The following is a 20598-nucleotide window of genomic DNA, read 5'->3' on the forward strand; positions in this document are numbered from 1 at the left end:
AATCATCTGGTCTGTACTACTACTTCTGTGTGTACATTGTTGTTTTCCCTTCTGCCACCCTCTTCCCCCCAAAAAAACCCTCAAGAAAAAAGTGAAGCATGCAATTAGTTAGGCTTTAATACAGTTCACTTCCTGGTTCAGGAGGTTACTTACTCAAGAAGTTGGTGGCTAGTTTGAGAAAGTGACAATGAATTGTGTTTTCCAAATAAAATTCAGTTTTACCCCAGTTTGGTTTGTTTGAGGTTTACCTGGTGCAAGACTTGATCTTTCTTTGCCTGAGTTCATGTTAGAAAGTTAACCTTTAGCTCTGTTTTTACCAATAAAATATTTTGGTTTGGCAACTGTAAAGATTGTTGTGACTGGGAAGTTGGTGCTTAGTTTTGTTTTAACTCTTAGCACTTGTGTGCTGGTTGCCAGTGAAGAGAACCCAGCAGGCACCAATTTCCAAGGGAGGAGTCAGGAAGGGACTGCAGCAAGAAGGTTTAGTCACTCCCATCACTGCCAGATCCCAGAGCTTAGATAAATGTCAGATTTCTGCATCCCACCACATGCTCCTGTGGGCTATCTCCTCTTCCAGCTTCTGCAGGCACCCAGGGTGCTTTTGACAGGAGTGATTTTTCACTGAAAACTCATCATGGAAAGTTTAGATTTCTTCAGTATTAGACTGGTAATCAGGAGGCTCATCTCTATTGAGTGGTTATTGTGCTGCTTCAGTTATTTTGATAATTGTGTGATGGTGTTTAATTGCAACATCTACTTTCCCACTGGCTCCTCAGACATTTGTGCTGGTAGTTCCTGTAACACTTAAGCAAGCAGCACATACAAATCCCCTGGTTCTCATTGAACGAGTTGCTTGTAAGCTTCCAGATCCATTCTGCCCTCTAATTACAGGCATTAGGCAATCTAGTAATTCCATGCTGAATCCAAAGGCACTCCAATTCTCCTTGTCTTCATGACTGGAGGACGTGCACAGGTGCACGTTGCAGTGCACTCTGTGTGTGTCTGGCTGGGTTTTATGGTGTTGGGCAGCCCTATCCATCTCTGGTACAGCCCAAGGCTCTGTGTGCTCTGAGGTGGTGGTGGTGGTGGTGTCCTTGAGAGATCCAGTGCAATTTCCCTTCTGGGAGATCTCTAGAAGTTGCTTTCAGTGGAGGCCATTGTGAGTTGAGCTGAGAGTGGCAGGTCTGTGCTGTGTGCTGGAGCTGGGGGAGGTGTTACAGCAGTGACCAGCTTCTGTACAGGAATAGCTGGAATTGTGTCCTCAGGGACTCAGGAGCAGGCTGGGCTGAAATTCCTTCTTAATTTCTGTGAGTTGCCATTGGCACAGGCTGTTATGGGCACTTCATAAGAGCATATTTGTGACCTTTCTTAAAGCTGTTGCTTTCATATCATAACAGGGAGTTTCTTGGTTTGACCATGACACATGCAGGGAGCTTTGATATTTCTAGTCCATCCCAAGTGGTGAAGGGACCCTGTTGCAAACCAGAGGTGTGAAGCATTGCTCTGTAGCTTTCCTCCCTCTACAGCCAGGTAATTAAGAAGGTCTGGTCCTATCACAGATATACCTGGAATAAGTCTTCTGGCTTGTACAGAAGATCCACAGGAGAGTGAATCTGTGTCACTGACCTTGGGTAGATGGGATAGGTTCAAAGCCAGGCCCCAAACAAGTCAGCTTGGTCTCAGACTTCAGTGTGACTTGGATTGGGCCCATGTTAGAGATACTTGTGACACCTGTGGGTAAGAGGAGATGTTCTTTTTCCTAAATAACTTTTCCACAATGATGATGTAACCCGGCGTCAGTGGGTGCACTGCAGTACATCTACTCCTGGATCAGCTGACAGGGGCTGTTTACTGCAGTTTCCAGGCTGAACTTCTCAGAACAGGCTGACCAGGGCACTTCTTAGGTGGCTTCATCCTTTTTCTCTGCCTTTAGAGCTCAAGGCATGTGGGCCCCACAGTGACCCAGAGTAAATATTTTCTCTGATCTACTGACCTGAGCAGTCCAAGGCAGTAAGAGTGCCTCATCACTGAAGTGGAGCCCATGAAAATAAACACAGGGATATTATTGCTTCTCAGTAAGGGCAGAGTAGGGCTTGTGAAACAGCATCCTCTGCAAGAATGTCTTGCTCACCACAGACATCCACAGGGATACCCAGACTTTAATGCAGGATTAGTATTTTGCCAGCAGTTTTCTGGTGAAGATGAGAATATCCCCTTTTTACAGGGACAGACTTACAAGTTCCCTGTTTGAGATGTAGCAAGGGAAGAGAGTTGTTTTGTTCTCACCTTTTTGTTTGTTTGTTTGTTTTTGGGGTTTTTTTTTTGTTTGTTTTGTTTTTTTGATGGCACCTAAATTGAATAAGTTTTCTGTATCTTCTCATTCCCTCTGCTGTTGGTAGCTGGTCTGGGAGGATTTTGCAGGCCAGTATTGTGCAGTCATTGCAAATGTCAGTTGTATTTATGTTTCTGTCCTTCAGTTGCAGATTGCTGCTGTCCCACAGTAGACTGATGGGCTGAGGATGAGAGATAAGGAGTTTTGTTTTCCAGTGTTACAGCCTGTTTGTTAATGGGGAGAGGTAAAAGGGTATTGCCCCTGCTCTCCCCAAGGAACTGACTGTCCTTTCTCTGTTCCTGAGGGCAGAGCCTCAATTTCCCAGTCCTGCCTTCCTGCCTGGATTTGTGAGATTTAATGCTGCCAGAGGATCCAGCAGACTTCTGTCTGATTTTGCAGCCCTGCAATGGTAGCTCCACACTGCTACTGCAGTGGCACTGTGGGAATATGTCTGCACAGGCTCATGACACCAGTTTAGATTCTGTGTGCCAGGAAAACAGTTCTTTTACAGGGCTGAGAACTTTGTATGGACCTCTGTGAAGTGGAAATGCTTAAATTCTGCAGGAACAGGTAGATTAGGAGCCCTATTTTCTATGGATGAATGGATTTTTGTGATCTTGGTAGCAATGTTGTTGTTTTCAGTATTATGAAGAGTTAGAATTCCCATCAGGGAGGCTCAGCTGGTTTGCTGAGGGCTGTGGCTGGTGCTGTGTTATCCTTATAGCCCCCAAATTATCTGCAGCAGAGGGAACGCCTCAAAGCTGTGGCACGCTCCTGGGACTGCAGGTCAGGACAAGGCTCTCCACAGTTCCTCTGCTAGAGGCTGAGTGTGTTTAGCCAGGAGCTGGTAATTGCCTGCTGCCTTAATAATAACAATTATCAGGTTTCAAGTCTTGCTTCATGTTTGGAGGAGGGTGATCAGCCTGTCCTTTCCTGGGCCTGAGCTGAATTGGGAAAAAACAACTTTTGAATTCCTGCTGTTTTGTTGAAAGATCGTGTTTTAACCATTCCTGTATAGATTTCCTTGAGTACAAATTGCAGAAATACTACAGAGCCCTTTTGTTGGAGAGAATATAGAGCACAGCTAAGACATGCTGGACTTTTAATAGACAGAAAATGGTATGGGACTGAGTACACAGTGATACTTCAGCAGGAGGTTGGGGAGAGCTTTGTTAAAGATGAGGCAGTGCTTTCTTTAGAAGATGCAAGTGTGTTTTGAAGACTTGCATCTGAGCTGCCTCTTAGTATCCTTAAAATCCCTTCACAGAATCTCCCCTTCTGGGAGAGGAGTCTCGTGAACTCCAGCTGAGTGCCAGTTCATGGGGAAAAAGGCTCAGTGAGGGGAGAGAAACTTTATGTACATGTGCACTGCTCTCACGTGTTGCGAGGCCAGGACCACCTGATAGCCATGGTGACACTTTAGCTGTGCTTGTGCCTCCTAGACCAGTGAGGCTTGGGAGTGGTGGGAGTTTATTTTCTATTCTAAGCGCTGCTTAACTTATCTGTGTCCCTTGCTGCTTCCCATCCATGTATTTTACAAGTTAGATTTTTAATTTCCTGTGTTGTGTTAAAGCTGTGTGCAGCCTCAGCTGTGTTTTCATAAGGATTCCTCCCTTATAGCAGACTGGCTAGAGTGATGTTTTGAAGCTCCTGCCAGCCTGTTTTAGTGTCTTACTAGAGAACAGCTGGAAGAGCTCTAATGAAGTCCCAAGTAATTTACAGGGACCTTTTACAAAAGAAATTATTTTATTCAGCTGGAATGGTGCTTGCTTGAAGCCTGACTTGCTCAGTGACTGACAAGGAGGCAGGCTGGTAGCGCTGTTGATCCTGGGGTTTGTTCAGCAGGCTGTTCCCAGCTTTGGCGAGAGTTTCATACGTGTAGTTCTTAAAATAACGAGAGCTGATGTTGCACTGCTCTGATTAGAAGAGCCAGTTGAAAATTATTTTAATCCCTTCAATGTTTATTTTCACACCATGGTCCCTGGGAAGCCTGTATCTCAGGAGAGGCCACTCCAGAGCTTCTATATTTGCAGATTTTGATCACTAATACATTCTTTTAAAAAACTTGACTTGTGAAAATATTTTGAGACATGCTTGCTGTATCTGTGGGTGGAGGGTGGCAGGTGATGGTTTGCAGGGGTCATTTGGTAAGGTCTTTTGTCAAGTACTGAACTGTGGTTCACCCAAACACGGGGTTTGGGATTAGATTTCTGGTTTGGTTGGGTGATGATGCACAAGGGTTAGGCCTAGACTTGGATTCATAACCTAAAGGTACAGTTCCCTGCTGGCCATGTGCCCTAACCTACTGTGAATTTAACCTATCAACCCTTCCAAGGTCCAGCATGAGCCTTAATGACTCTTTCAGGCTTAAACCCTGGTCCCAATTGCCTTTCCTCTTAGCTCCACCTTTAGACCTAGTCTTTGTGATAAAGCTCTGACCTTGGGTATCCAGCTGCTGACCATAACTCACAGGTAGCCACAGCCCTGCCTGGTGCTTGCCTGGATCTGCCTGGCAGCCCTTGCTGAGGGAAGCCCTAAACCTCACCAGATGCCACTTTTGGACACAGTTAATGACCCAGATTCAGCACCCAGGGCTGGCCTGAGTTCACCATGAGGGACTCGGGGCTGAAAACAGCCCTGACCACAGAATAAGCTGGGAATGCAAATGCTCTCCCTTGTTGCCTGTAGGAATCATTCAGAAATGGTGTGTGGGGAAAATACATCATATGTGGGAATAAAATGACAAATTAGAGTTAATTGCTGTGAGACACTGCCCTGTGGGCTCCTCAGAGAACTGGCACTGTAAGTTTTTCATCTGTGGTTGTTTTTCTTTCCTCCTTGCCAGCTATGCGGACACTTAGTGAAGACACCATCAGGCTCTTCCTCCAGCAGATAGCAGGTGCCATGAAAATGCTGCACAGCAAGGGCATCATCCATCGGGACTTGAAGCCCCAGAATATTCTCCTTTCCTATGCTGGGGGCAGGAAATCAAATCCCAACAACATTCGCATTAAGATCGGTAAGGAGCCACTCCAAGGTCAGCCTGACCACTCAGGAGTTTGGTGATGGACACAGGGAAACCTCCATCTTACTTTGGAGAGCTGTCTAGGAGGAGAAAAGCTTTTCTCCACTTTAAAAACACCGTAATGTTTCTCATTCTTAGCTCCTCTGGTAAATGCAGCCTTCTGCTGCCTGCAGGCAATAGCAGCAAAAGCTTTCTGCTCTGCCAGGACACAGATTTGACACAAAGGAATTGGGCAGGCCTTGCTCTGCTCTCAGTTGAAAGGTGCCACCCTCAGTAAAAACAAACACCAGCCTGCCCTAATTGGCTTGTAATCTCCAGGCTTACCAGGAAATAAGCAGAAGATGTGACTTTTGTCTTCAGCTTCTATTGAGGTTAAATGTTGTTGTCTGAAGACGTGACACTAGTTGCTCTCTTGGCTTGCCTCAGAGTGGGTTGTCAGGCAGACCCAAAAGTGGGAGTTTTCTCAGTCTGAACCAGAGACTGGCTTCTCAGCTGCATCTTGAAGAAATTCACATTCTGCACATTAGGCAAATGGCACAGATGGACAGTAGTTGGGATGAGTGCTCCAGAAATCCAGTTACAGAGCACATATTCCCTGCAGTCTCTCAAAAATAAGATGACAACACCCTCACATGTGGGCTTTTGGTTATGTTACAGCTCAGAGCTGAAGCTGACACCAGTTAGGTAAAACTGTTCCTCACCTTAACCCTGTGCTGTGGAGAAAGTGTTAGTGCTTTCCTTCAGCTGGGAAATGATTTCCAGTGGAAAAGTTTGAAATGTTGCTGCTTGTTCGACTGAAGCATTTTGATGTGGTTTTTTTGTTTTGTTTTTTGTCAAGTGCAGAGTTAATATGTGTAAGGAAGGGATTGGGAGCTGCAAACAGGCAGGAGGGCTGTGGGCACAACTGCTCTGGGTGTGATGTAACCTGCAACCCTCCTTGTGCTCCCTGAGGAGTACATGGTCCAGGGAGAGCCTGGCTGTACCAGTTCAGTAGTGACAGATGACAGTGTAAACAGCTGTGTCAATGTCCTAGCTTGAAATATCTGGTAACCTTGAGAGAACATCTCAGTGTCATATGATCAGATGCCCAGTAACCTGCAGAGGTAATTCCTCTTGGTATTCCTTGTTCCTGGCTCTTCTACTTGCTTAATGAACTGTGGCTCAGTTATCTGTCCTAGTGCTGGGGTTAGCACAGTTGGTACTCTTCTAAAGGAACAGAACAAGCCTCATTTTGGTAGGGCTGGTCTAGAAATGTGGTTATGGTGAGTAGAGGTTCCTCCTGAATGTGTTTCACATTGCAGCCTTTTCAATGGAAGGCAACTTTCAGTTCCCCAAATGAAAGGCTGAGGCAGCAGCAGATGAACTGGCTGGTTTTGAACTGGCACATTCTCACTGAAGTCAGGAGAGCCTTCCCAGCTGACATTTCAGAGTGCAGGCAAATGGGTTCTGATCCCTGAAAGAGGGATGGGAGTTTGTTCATCTGAGTACTGTTGGGCCTTGCTCTGTCCTTTTGTAGTGTCTGTACTGTGCATTAATAACTAGCACAAGGATGCTCCTGCTCAAGAAGAGCTGTCAAAGTCTTGCTAAGATGGGATAGAGGTTGCAAAAATTGATGGGAAGTGAAGGTAAAGTAGGAAGAATGAACTGGAGAAGATGCAGGCTCTCCAGAGCTGGTGTCTGCTCCTGACCTACCTCTGTTTCTCTTTGCAGCTGACTTTGGGTTTGCCCGGTACCTGCAGAACAATATGATGGCAGCAACATTGTGTGGCTCACCCATGTACATGGTAAGTGTAATTTTTCTAGAGGATTTTCTGTGTTGTTCTTGCTTTGCTCCCCAAAAGCAAGGCTTTGTTTTTATCTAGTCTTTCCCCCAGAGGTGAAATTTTGTTTACTTGCCTGAAACCAGCACATTCCTGACGTTCTGGCTGCTGGTAATGTCAGACAGCAGGTGCCTGTGCTGTCATGTAACTTCCAGGTGAGATGTGGATAAACCATGCTTTCAGGATGGCTGCTTAGACTCTGAAACTGATGGGTGTAAGAAACCAAACTGATCCCTTTTACCCTCTTTGTACTTTGCACTCTGGGATCAGGTTGTGATGAGGTGATCTCTTATTTGTGCTCGTGGCAGCAGTCAAGGTCTCGGTGTCACATCAAGTCAGTGCAAGGAAAAATGAGAAAACCAGACAGAAATAAAAATGTCATAACCAGACTTGTAATAGTTCCTGGGGACGTGGGTGTCTGAGCTCAAAGTAAAAAGATGATGTGAGTCAATTTAGGTTGAGGTTTTTACAGGTTCCCTGGGGTAAAGGGCACCTCATTTCAAACACTGTCTAATCCATTCAACACTGTCTAATCCACTCTTAAGTTTTTTGTCTGTAGTGTTTGGGCAGAGTTAGGCTGGACTGTGCTGCACTGCTCAGGCCTAGTGCATTTGGTACCCTGCTCCACAGAACTACCTCAAGCAAAACACACTTCCTCTGTCTCCCTTATTTGAAGCCTGATGTTTATTTGAGCTATGCTATATGTGAAGATGATGTAACTCTCCTCTCCTGTGAGAGTTTCCTGAGTTGTCTATTTTTAGTGATACTTTTTCTTTCAGAGTCCCTTGTGAAAGTAATTGAAAACACCCAGCTTATTTTCTGAAAGGGCTGGAGGAAACTTGTGATGATGGTTTTTTCTATTTGTTTTTTATTTTTATTTTAAACAACACTGGATGTTACAAGAAATCTCAATGTTTCATATTGTTCTCTGTTTATTGATGGGTTTGAAGGAAGATGGAAGGGAGGGTTCAGTTGGGATTTAGGGAGCATTTTGAAGTCTTTGCCTACTGCTATTGTAGGTCTTGTGCAGGAGCCCTGGGAGCATCTGCTGGCAAGGCAGGACTTTATTCCCTGCTTTAGCTCACAGCCTATTGCTGCTTTATGTCGTTTTGCTCTCTAAAAAAAAACCAGAATGGTATTTTACCCCTACAAAAGGAGCTTTCTGTCTGAACCCCAGTATGAACTATGCCATGGCAAGACTTGAAACCTCCTTGTGCAGTTCTTGTCCTGCTGCTTTGGCTTTTTTTGGTGTCCTGCCTCCTTCCCTTAGGGACAGACAAGCTCCTGTCCACAATTTACTTGTTGCCATTTTTTTTTTTCCATTACGTGTGGCCTTTACTTCTAACAGAGCTGAAAAATTGATCCTGTTCCATGCTGGCAGCAGTGCAATGACATCTGTAGTTACAAACACGAGGGATTAGCCAGCCTGGCCTCCTGTCCCTCCTCTGCTGCTGCTCCTGAGGCTCTGCCTGCTGAGCCAGGGGCGCTGGGGGCTTGCACTGTCTCCAGCTTTGGGAGGGAGCAGCTGAGGGCACAATGTGGGATTAGAAACCAGAGTCTGAGGCACAGCAGGGCTCAAGCTGTTGGACTGGAACACTGCCTTTGAACCCAAACTGTGACCTTGGCACCAGGCCCTGGAGCTGAATTAATGTGCTGCCATCTTGGGCTAAATGAGGGAAGTGCCCAAGTGGTGCAGCTCAGGATGGAGGCTGGAGTTTACCTGTGCAGTGGAAGCCTTTGCTGCTCTGGATCTTTCTCCTTGCTTTGGTTGAGGAGATCTGTTTGTGATTTCAGTGGGGTTTCTTCTGGTGGATTCAGCAGAAAATGGTACACTGGGAGAAGGGGAAGTACTGAGTTTCCCAAAATACACAATATTAGGATATATTTTTGTCTTCTGAATGAAAGTCTATGCTTCCCTCACTTAAATAGGGAAGTGGCCCTTTCAATGTAGTGTTACAGTCTTATTGGGAGTCAATCTTTCATGGTTATTGGGGAATCTAGCTCAAGAGGTTTTTTAGCATAATAGTGACTTATCTCTTGGAGTTGCTTAAAAAAAAAAACCAAACAAAAAACCAAACCACCAAAACTATTCCTTTTATAAAAGAAATTTCTCTTTTCTCCCCCAAAAGGCACCAGAAGTCATTATGTCCCAACACTATGATGCCAAAGCTGATCTCTGGAGTATAGGAACCATCATTTATCAGTGTCTAACAGGAAAGGCTCCCTTTCAGGTGAGTTGCTTAGATTTGATGTTTATGACTCTCTCCTACTTTTTTAATCTCTTATTTTTTCCTGCTAATCTGGTTACTCTAAGGCTTCTGTCATCTCTAATATCAACTCCCATAGATCCAGCCCCATGAAGGTCTGGCTAACACCTTGCCAGTGTTGTGCTTTATATGTTGTAATTCTGGTTGTGTTACTAGAATATGACTGTTCTCTGGGCTGCCTCTCATTAAAATGTATTTCCCAGTTATAGGAGCTTAAGAAGGGTCACTTACTAAGAAAATTACCATGAATCAGTTAAAGCAGTGGGGCTTTTTTAGGCCTACACTTAGGAAATCAGTTTCTATTTACAACTGTAGTCAGTGTATAATTTATAGTTATAATTCTGTTGGATATAGAAGGACTATAAGAAAGATTGTAATTGCAAGTTAATGTTCAGGATGATTTGGTGCTAAGTAGTGTATTGCAGCTAAATCAACTTGGTTTTCAGAGCAGTTAAGTAGGATAATATCAAAAGGTTCTTATCTGTCATCTCACAGCAGTCTCTTCCAGCCTGAAATGTTTATGTTCATCAGATCCAAACCCCTCCAAATATAACACAGCCCTGTAAAGCTCCACCCTGTACTTAATGCCATAACTTCTGGATGAGCTGCAGCATATCCTTTGTGAACAGCATTCTCTGATTTTTTTTTTTTTTTGAATGGTGGAGAATTCACCACAGCCTTACTCCTGTTGCTTCAGAATTACTTCACATATTTTTCATCATCCATAGCTGGAATTCATATAGACTCAGTGTATTTTTTTTGTTAGCAACACTGTGTGCTACTTTACTTCTTCCATCTCTGAGTGAGATCAGCAGATTCTCCCTTGAAATTACTCTTTCAAAGTATTGTTTTTGTCAGATTTTTTTCCCCCTTCCTTTCTGGTCCTCTCTTATGTCCTGACATATCTTTTTCCTGATTCCCTAACTAAACAAAATGAGAAAAATCCAAAAAAAAACCCCCAAAAATGAATAAAAAGGAAACTAAAACAAATAGCACAAAAGAAAGTCAGAGGCAAATTTCATGAAGTGAAGGACTTTATGAGCTTTAGTTCCACAGCTCTTTAGGATTTCACACAAGACCTGGAATGTTTATGCAGTTACATCATCAGGGAGGATAAAGTGAGTTCTGAGTCTGTTGCAGGAAAGAGTGGGCAAATGCAGGAGTAAACTAATGGTATGTTTTGGTTTTGTCTAAAGCCAAGAACACTTTTTTCCTTCAGGGTAATTTTTTCCCTGCTGCTATAAGAATCTTCCACTCCAATGCTTTATATTCTGTCCACCAGCTTCCTCTGTATTTAGAGCAAGACTTCATTTCCTTTGCATGTTACTTTTTTTATAAACCCCTGCAAAATGCACTGAAACTTCTGAATGGCTTCTGTTTAATGGCTGCATCCCCTTGTCATCAGTGCTGGTATCTTTGTTTGAGAGGAGAAAAGGACTGTTAGGATGAAAGAAAATAAATATTTGTGTGTTAAGAAGAAAATGGAGGGGAGGAGAAAGCAAGCTCTGACTGCATGCATAGGAGAGCCTGGCACAGATTCTCCCTTGTGTCTTGGTGCCTTTTAGTTATTAAAGGCACTTTGATACCTACTCATTCAAATGATTTAATTACTATTTAATGTGGTGACTTTGTCATAGGGGTTCTTTGTCTCTGATGGAGGCATGGCAATGCCCTGCCTTGGAGTGGGCAGTGAAAGGACACTTCAGTCCCTGCCCAGCAGTTCCTGACCTGGTTTTGTGCCTGCCTCATTAGATAACTCTGTCCCATAAACATCTGTTGGGCTGGGAATGGGGGTTATTGGTTTCTCTATTCCAGTTTTCCCCACGCTCTTTCCTCTTTTGGAGGTTGTGTTTGGAAACAAAATGCCAGGCCCTGTTTGTGACTGCAGTAGCAGCTGTGGATATGTTTGATCAGGGAGAGAGAGGAGCTCAGCCCAGATGGTTCTTTGTGCCCCATCTATTTGTTTTGGCCATGCATGTCACAAATTGCTTTCCAGTTTGAGATGCAGGGTGAAAGAAGCCTGTCCAGGGGGAGCTGGTTAAAGGTTAACTGGCTTTCTGTCTTTGTTGGCATGACTGTGTTGTAAGAATTTGCTGATGGGCACTGAGCAGGCAAGAAGCTGGTGTTTAAAGGGCTTTTAGGAGAAAAGAGGGGTAGGGAACAGAGGTGATTGGGACACCATGAGCAGGAATGAGCTTTTAGGAGAAGAGAAGGGTAGGGAACCGGGTGATTGAGCACCATGAGCTTTTGGGAGGGATTACCAATGGGTGGGAAGAAAACAGGCAGATTCCACATAGTGCCACCAGCAGACCCAGTTGCACAGGGAAGCCAGGAACTGGATTTCTGAGTGAACCTCTTCAGGCTAAATCCTCACTGTGCCTTCCCTCTCAGGCTGGCAAAGACAGCCCCTCTTCTCTGTCTAGCTGAGATTCCCATGGGAATCTGGAGCTCATGAAACATTCTGAGTTTGGGTGCCACTGCCTGAGCCAAGGAGGCACCTTCAGGAGGAGGCAAACTAAAAGCACTCCAGTGTTATCTGCAGTGAGGAGGAATGAGCTGCCTAAAAATAAAATAGGGCTTCGGGGAAATGGGTTAGATGGAAAAAAGATCAAATGTGTGGAAAGGCTGAGGCAGCTGTCAATCCTGAAAGTGCTTGTAAATCAAGACAGAGATGTGCATGTGCATGAATGTGATTTCTGGCTGTCTCAGAGTTAAAATTAACTATAGCTGGGTCACCCAAGGCAATTTCCCAGAGCCATTCCTGTCCCTTCCATGCCTCACTGCACACAAAGAAGGAGGAAGCTGCTGATGCTCAGATGTGAACAGTTGGTAGGATGGCTGGTGAAGCTTTCTTAAGGAGCTTTTTGTATTAAACATGGCCATAAACAAAACAGTGAGACTGCCATAGGGATGAGATTAATGGGATTCATAATCCCTATAAACAGATTTGCTGAGCTCTGTATTAATGTGGAATTGTTAATTTGCCTTGCCTAATAAGTGGTCTGCACTCACATCTCTGCTTTTCTGTCACTGAGAACAGGACTTGAACAGGGCATTTCCTGCTGACCAGACCTGGGAAGTGCCTTGGGAGTGTAGTGGTTTACTCTTGTCCATAGCCTGAATTGAAAAGTTTGGGACCCCATTCTCACTGTGAGGAGGTGCTGGCTGTGTAAACAAGTGACAACCAGAAGCAAAGCTGGAGGCAAGAGAAGAAAGATTTACACATGGTCTAAAACAATCCAAACCAATCTAGTCCTTGTCAGATGGTGTTTTAAATATGATTAGTTAAATGACCTCAATCTCCTCTTCTTTTTTTTTTTTTCCCTGTGTGGGAGGAATCACACTGATATTTCTGGTGGTAGCTTCTGTTGTGTGACCCCTTTTAAATCTGGGCAGCTCTTGGTAAGCAGACACCCCACTGAGCACATGCAGGTTGTGTCAGAGCTGGCTCTGGCAGTGGGACATCAGATCCTGCCAAACACCCTGAAACCTGGTTGTCTGAGCCCTTGCAGGAATCTTGAGCTTTCTATGGACATGGTGCCCTGTGTCTGGGGGAGAGTGAGCCAGAGTAGGGAACTGATAAGAAAATTAGCGCAAGTTTTTCTGCAGCTCTGAAAGAGTTAACCTGCCTGTTTATGTTCTCATCCCAGCTAGCTGTTAGGTGAAAAATTAATTTCTAAGTCTGGTGTACCAAGTTCACTGCTTTAATTCTGAGTTAATTCTGTCTGCATAAGTACTGGGATTATGTATCACTTACAGCAACTGCTATGTTGTGAAATGGCCTTGAGGAACACCAGGAAAGGCTGGATTTTATGCCAAGAATTTGAACCCCTGGTATATTTGTTAGGCAGCTTGCTCTTCTGTTCCCAGCTCTGTTCCTTTGGAGTGCCCTGTGTTCATGGGGACAGGAATTCCTGGAACTGCTGGGTAATTCTGCTGAGACTGGGTGCAGTGAGTGACTTGTTGCTGTAGTCAATGGACCACTGCCTTTTGGACCCAGTGCTTTGTGGGTCTTACCCTGCTCTGTTGGCAGTAGAGAGAAATCCATGGACTACTAAAGAAAAAGATTCAGGGTGTGGGCTTTTGTTTGCTTGTTTCTGGTCCTTGGGCTTTCAAGTCCTCTGAATGCCAACCACTTAGTTGTGGGAGTCTTAAAATACCAGAAAGCATTTTCAGTAGGTTTTCAAGTTTTTCCCTAGAGCTGCTGAGCTAGAAGCCACATTACTTATTTATTTTTTATTTTTAACATAACTGAGTCCCCTTTCTTCACCTCTAAATCCCCAAGGCAAGGATTCAAAGAGCAGAGCAATACCATACACCTGCTATGGAGTGTTGGATAGACAGGGAAGGTGTGAAAGTCTCTGGCCCTCTTCTGTCTGGATGTTGGGCTTTTGTGTCCAGCCGTGGCCCAAGCATGACAAATCCACTGCTGAGTGCTTTTGGAAGCACCACCCTGCCTGCTTTTCACATGCAATTCACTGCCAGGCAGCCAGCACTGAAGGGGATTTGGCAGGGTTCTGCTGAATGCCTTTGTTGGCTCAACATATTTCCACTGCTGCTCAGGACAAAGTAACAGAGTGGCAGGATTGAATTTGCCCAATTGCCTCTATATATAGAAAGGGTCGACGAAACCAAAATGCAGCTGCTCATAGTGACATGAGAGGGGGACTGAGGGTGTGCACTGACCTGCTGGGGTGCCCTCCTGGCCCTAGGGAAAGCTGAGCTGTTCTGCATCCCTGGTTCTGATAGATGGGTGCTGGCCCACAGGTAGAAGTTGGCTCTGTGTGCCTTGAATGGAGTGGTTGTTTCGTGCCTCTGGTGTTTTTCTTGGGCAGGGTGTATCTGCCTTGAAGGCAGATTTCAATTTAAGTTCTTAGCTTCCTAGGTGAGGGAATTCAAGTGACATTTTTATTATATTACAAACTTGAGTTGTTTTTTTTTTTCCATGCTTCTTAGAGAAGCAGCATTTATTGAAAGGAGAGGTGAGCAAAGTGGCTGAGGGTCCTAGTGCTTTATGAATTGTATGACAGCAAGAGAGCAGTGGTGAGGTTACAGAGAGCAGAACTGTGTGACTCAGTCAATTAATAATGAAGTTACATGAAGCTGCAGGTGGTTTTACCAAATTATTGGTGATCCATGGCTGGCTGTGCTGGGCACTCACTGGAATGACTCTCTTCCCCTGGAATCTGCTCTGGGGCCAGCCTTGAATCACAGGCTCAGGCACAGCCCAAGCGAGGGAGTGTGGTCTGGGTGGGGAGGAGCCTGGCAGGGCAAGTGGGGCTGGAACTGAGACAGCAGAACGTGCAGGAGCAGCATCCCTACAGGGACATCTCTTGAATCTGTACAAAGAGGAGGAAAACTTCATTGAGAACTTAGTTTATGTCCAAGCCAGTGCTTAGAAACCTTCTCTAATGAACTGGTCTGCATATATGTGCTGCTTTAAATATACTCCCTCTTTATTGCCAGGAAAATTCTGACAAAACAGTGTTTGAAGTAGATCAGAGCTTCATTGTATTTGTGAAACAATTGAGCTGTTGCAACAGGAAATGACCAGAGCAAGCAGCCAAGGCTTGTATCTCTCTGAAGTGAATGAGCCCTTCCCTCTCTGGGCTGGAGTTCTGCCCCTCCTTTTACTTTGTCTGTCAGGAACATTTGTCATCATTCTGGGCAATGTGGCCAGGATATTTGGTGCAGTGTGTATGCTTGCCTCCCTAAAGTTTGCCAAATATTAATGTAATTACATTCCAAGATCTGCCAGGGGAAGGTGTAAAATGGAGTTTTCCTGAATCAAATTGAGTGGCAGCAGCTGGAAATTATGATGCAGTTTGGCATCTGTGTAACAAGGTGCTCTGCTTTAATTTTGATGTTCTTTTGGTATAGCTTCTGTTGGTAAGGCTGTGTAAAAAACACTGCCCTGATGAATACTACACAAGTGTGTTGATACTATCAGCTTTTGAGACTACCTTTGGTTTCTTTTGAGGTTTTTTTTTTTACTGAGCTCTCAGTTATCCTAAATTTTCATCTTCAGCCAGAGGGAGTAGGTGGTGTTGAAACAGCATCTTATGTGGCTGCTTTTCCAGCCATACAGTGATCTGCAGATTGGCCTGTCTGATTTGCCATTTTAAGCATCTTAATTGACCTTAAATGCTTCTAACTTAGAAATAGAAGTAGGTGGAAGGCTCAAGGGGTTTTTGAGCCTGCCCTGAACATCAGGAGAAGCTGCCTGTTGCCTCCTCATTCACACTTTCCTACACACTCTGCTGCACTAATAATTGATTGCAGATGAATCCCTATGATCTTCCTGCCCTGTTTATGTGTCTCCATGTCTGTGTCGTGCCAGTCAGCCTGCTCTGCCTTTAATAAAGCAACTTTGCCTAAGCAGAAAAGCTTGAGACTCTAGGGTTAATTTACTGGCCTGTATTATTCATTGCATGAAAACAAGTGGAGAATTTATATTAGGGGATTTTTATGTGTCTGTGCTTGTCTACTGGTGATTTTATTTTTAACCTCAGCTGTAAACCTCTTGTGCCTAGCCCCCACCTTTTTTTAATCCCATCTCTCAGAATTTGGAATCTTGTCATCAACATCCCCCACTGTGTTTATTACTGCACAAATAAAATAGTGCTGTGGCTTGAGACCTTCTGGCTTCCTGGAACTAAAGTAGAAAATCCTAATTCAGTTGCTGTTTCTCTGTGTTCCTAGCCTCTTCACAGATCCCTTGCCCATCATCAGGCTCCCTGCCCCTTTTCTAAATGCCCTGCAGCATTAATCCATGTTCTCAGCAGGAGCTGCCATTCATCATTTGGGGCTCCTCACGTCTACAATTATTTTGTCTCCTGGGTGAGGCTATTAGGCCAGCTCAAACCTGAGCATCAGAGCCCAGTGCAGTGAAGCTCAGCCTGTGGAAGGGCAGAGCAGGACAGAACCAGGTCAGGGACAAAAGGGCAGCAGGTTGGAATATTGTATTTTCACTGCAGCACAGGGCTGCCTTTTCAGTCTAAAGCAAGCTGCATTGTCTGTGCTGGTCCAGCAATTAAAAAGAGCCTCTGCTCTTCAAAGCTACAGTGAAATAAAGATGCTAATCCCTTTTCCTTCATTGTCAACTGCTTCATGTGCTGGTTTCTTTCTCCCCCACAGGCCAGCAGCCCACAGGATCTCCGCCTCTTCTATGAGAAAAACAAGATGCTGATGCCCAAGTAAGAATTTTTCTAGTGTCAATGTTTGTAGGCACTTGTTTACTCTGTGTTTACACCTGTCCTTGCATGCTCCTGGCTTGTCACTTGGGGAGGTGACTGAAGTATTTGGCCTCCTGCCTTTGCCCATCCCTGAAGCCAGCAGTGATGTGGCCCAGGGGAAGTCGGACAGCAGCAGAGAGCCAGGGCTGGGGTGTCCTGTCTCTCTGCAGGCACTGTTCTCCTACAGTGCCAAAATTTAGGGCTGTTGGTGATTCCAAGAGCCAGCCAGAGGTCCTGTTGCACACGTGGCTGCCCTGAGGCCGAGAGCCTTGGGAGGGACTCAAGGCAGCTCTGGGATGGTGTGAGCAGCCAGGCTGCAGCTCTGCTGGAACCTGCTGCACCTGACTGAGGATCACATTCCCATTTCTCACGTGTCAGGGCAGCAACTGCTTGTGTCCATCCTGCTCTTGGGGGAAACACTATCACCTCCCTGGAAATGGACACTGCTGCAGTTTCCAGGGGGAAGAGAGCTGCTCTCATCCCAGCAGGGTGTATGTTACCTCTCTGCTGTGATTTGTCAGGGTATTTTGGTTTTGTTGCTGTGGTCCTTTTCATTTCTGAGCTTTGAAAGCAGAAGCTCATGCTGGCTCTAAAAAGCTCAGCCTGGTACAGAGACAGGACTGAAGTTCCAGATTGTGTATCTAAAATCTGGATGGCCTTTTTTAACCAGAAAGTTATCCTCCAGTTGGCAGAGCTGCTAATGCAGCCATAGATGCAGGAAGTTCATTGGGTTACTGTATATGGATTTTTCTTTTCCCTTATCAATTCAGACAGCTCCAAGAGATAACTGGAAGGAACTGTCAAGAAGCTGGAGCTCTTATCAATTATTACCTGCATATCTTGTGATATGCAGTTAATTTCCCTTTAATTACTTCCTTTTTTTGATTTGGGGAGAAGACACAAATTTCTACCAGGATTATCTCTGGGGCACTTGGACTGAACCAGAGGGTGTGATGGAGTAAAACACCTAAAACCAAACAATTTAAAGCAAAAATGTGACTGCATAGTTGGAGCCAGGCTGTGTGAGCAGAAAGTAGAGCTTCTGTTTTTGCTACACAGCCCAAAACATGGCTGCTCACCTTTAAGGTGGCCCCTCTTACTAAATGAGAAATTAATCCATAAAACTAAGTTTTCTTGTGTTGATCTCACTGCCCTGCTGTTGTTTGGCTCATGGTGCCGGGAAGGGGAAAATTGAACTCAGCTGTAAGAGGAGAGCATGTCTGTTCTTGTAGGGATTAGTCCTTTGAGTCCTTCACAGTCTGCATTTGCCATTTTCACTTATCTGCACTTTTGAACTACCAAATTCCTCCAAAATTCAGCTCCAAGGTGATTGTTTTTCTCACTGTGGAAGTCAGATCTGACCTGGCCTTTGTGTAAATGGCAATTTCCTCTTTCCAAAGTCAGCTTGTCTCTTTTGCATGGGCTGCAATCTGTGCTATTCCTGAGTAAACATGAATAAACTCCTTGAGTGCCCTGCCAGCACAGGATGAAACACAAAACTACTCCAGAGACCTCATTCTCAGACTGCAGCAGTGCCAGGATTTGGTTTCATTTTCCTTGGGGCTATGCAGGCTGGCACACACTTCTTGCCATGGCCAGGGAAGGTGTTTCAGCTTGGGAATGGAGTGGGGAAGCAGTCCCTGGCTGCACTGCTGCTGCTCCAGGTGAGGAGATGCTCTTCTGAGCATCCAGGGGAGCCCATGGCAGCAGAAGCCCAAAGGCCTCACAATTTTGATAGTGCTGATCTAAACAATTAACATTGATTGTGCTGGTTTGCATGGCAAAGTACATCCAGGTCATAGGGGCAAGGAGGCAGACTTGTTGCTCATGTTTAAAAAGATAGTCCTAGAAAATAATACTGAAGGGTGGCAAAGCTTGATGCTTTGGACATGGGAGGTGAGAGGAGACAAACAGGCTGTTAATCTGCACCCTCTTCATCTGTGTTGTGCCATTTGAAGTCCATGAGTTGATGTGCCTGTTTCTTGGCTTTAAAACCAAGGTTAAAGTCATAGCTGGGAAATGGACTTGTTTTGAATGAGAGCTTTATGTGTCACAGATAAATAAATGATGGTGATAGCACTGCAGGGCTGCAGGACTCCAGCACTAATGCATTTTTCAGGAGGCTGCTTGCTGTGGTGTCTTTGGGTTATTCCATTACACAATGTGCTTCCAAGGGACACCTCCTTTGATGGGGGGCTCAACCTGAGTCTCAGTCTGACTGCATCCCTTCCAGGGTCCTGGTGGCCTCCTCCTGTGTCAGCCTGAGATGGTGCACAAAACCATTCTAGCATCAGGCATGGAAAAGCAGCTCCTCCAGTACAAACAAGGATGAGGGATGCTTGCCATCATTCTCTGGTCCTGGGTTCAAATTCCTGCCCCAGCAAGGCCTAGGGCTTCACAGAGAAATAGCTGGATGGTACTGAAATGTGCAAACACATACCTTGCCTGCCATCTCCTGTTTCTGTGAACAGTTTGGTACTGCTAGCTAGCCCCCTTTTTTTCCCCCTCAGTATTTTTGAGCTTCTGTTTTACCCCTGTCTGTGGCAGGGAGCGTTGGTGGAGATGATAAAGGAAGGGTTTTTTCTCACAGCATTGGTCAGGCTTGGCCTCAGGGCAGTGACTGATGCCAGAGCCACGTGCAGAGCCACTGAGAGCTAAAATTACTGTGCTGGGCACACATGTCATTACCTCAGCTGACCCAGCATGGGGAGAGGGGAAAGCCTGGCAGAGCGTGGGGGCCATGCTGGGAACAGCCATGATAAACAGAGTTAATACTGAGAGGAGCTGCACCCACCCACGCCTCTCCAGGAGAGCTCTGCCCCAGCCCAAAGCCCCCAGCAGCACTTCTGGGGATGGAGGCAAGTCAGCAGAGCTGAATCCACTTATGCAAGAGCTGAACTCTGCTTTCCTTGCCTTAATCCATTCATTTATTCCCTGCATTTTTCAATCTGCAGGGGTTATGAAGAGCTGTCCTGGCCTCTCCCCCATCTGCTTGTGGGGTGAGGGAGAGCACAGTGCTTTACCAGCTCTTTTGTGTTTCAAAGGCTATTGAAAAGAATATTTTCTTCCTAACTATGCTGAAAAGTGATGTAATAACTGCACAAATTTTAGCTTGCTGAGGTGGCAGTTGCTCACATCTTAGTGGCCTTTGATTAATCTATACTGTATATCCAGGAACCACATAGACAAAGGTTACTTGCTAGTCTTACATAAGCTGCACTGAAAAATAAATGCCTTAATAAAATGGTGGTAATTGGTGATACATTTCACCACCAGTGTCATAATTGGAAGCTTCCCCTTGGAAACTGCTTTGTTCTAGTGATCTTATTCCCATTAGAGCAAGTAGGAGTGATTTTATTTATTATGTGTGAAATACTGCAAGTGGAATGGGCTTAGCTGAGCACCAGAGGGATGACACTATGAAGGGAAGGATCTGCAGGTGCTCGTGGGAGAAGCCACTGAAGCAAGATGAGCTGTAGCCCGACCAATGGCAGTAGGGAGTGAAACTCAAAATAAATACATCAGTGATCAGCCTCCCTCCAGTGAGCTCCTGCTGTTCCTGGCCCAGCAGGCATGGAGTGAGTTTGCATCTGCCAGTTGCCTTCCTGAATATGTAAAAGCAGTTTAAGTAGACTGCCAGTCTCTTACTTTGCTGCTGTTTTCAATCCTAGCATCCCCAGGGAGACATCAAGCCACCTGAGGCAGCTCCTGCTGGGCCTCCTGCAGCGGAACCATAAGGACCGCATGGACTTCGGTAAGGCCTCCTTCCACCTGGAGCTCTGCTGCTCTCCCTGTTCTTTTGGCTCTGCTGAAGCCTCTCTGCTTTTGGCTGGTGCTAGGAGAAGCATCCAGACACCTGGATTTCACCTGTGCCTGGAGGGTTGCATGATCTTTGGGGTTTTAGTTTATGTGCTGGAAA

General features: G+C 45.3%; 1 protein-coding gene across 3 annotated transcripts in view; it reads left to right on the forward strand.

The window, feature by feature from the left end:
• The window catches only part of ULK1 (unc-51 like autophagy activating kinase 1), a 76319-nt gene that overhangs the window by 18050 nt on the left and 37671 nt on the right, over nucleotides 1-20598 (forward strand). For all 3 annotated transcript variants that reach the window (XM_054516756.1, XM_054516757.1, XM_036393248.2), the window contains exons 7-11: nucleotides 5178-5351; nucleotides 7068-7141; nucleotides 9307-9408; nucleotides 16582-16640; nucleotides 20351-20433. In XM_054516756.1, coding sequence (XP_054372731.1) covers nucleotides 5178-5351; nucleotides 7068-7141; nucleotides 9307-9408; nucleotides 16582-16640; nucleotides 20351-20433 — 492 coding nt within the window. The remainder of the gene's footprint in view (nucleotides 1-5177; nucleotides 5352-7067; nucleotides 7142-9306; nucleotides 9409-16581; nucleotides 16641-20350; nucleotides 20434-20598) is intronic.

The sequence above is a fragment of the Molothrus ater genome, chromosome 18 (assembly GCF_012460135.2).
Source record: "Molothrus ater isolate BHLD 08-10-18 breed brown headed cowbird chromosome 18, BPBGC_Mater_1.1, whole genome shotgun sequence".
Classification (NCBI taxonomy): Eukaryota; Metazoa; Chordata; class Aves; order Passeriformes; family Icteridae; genus Molothrus; species Molothrus ater.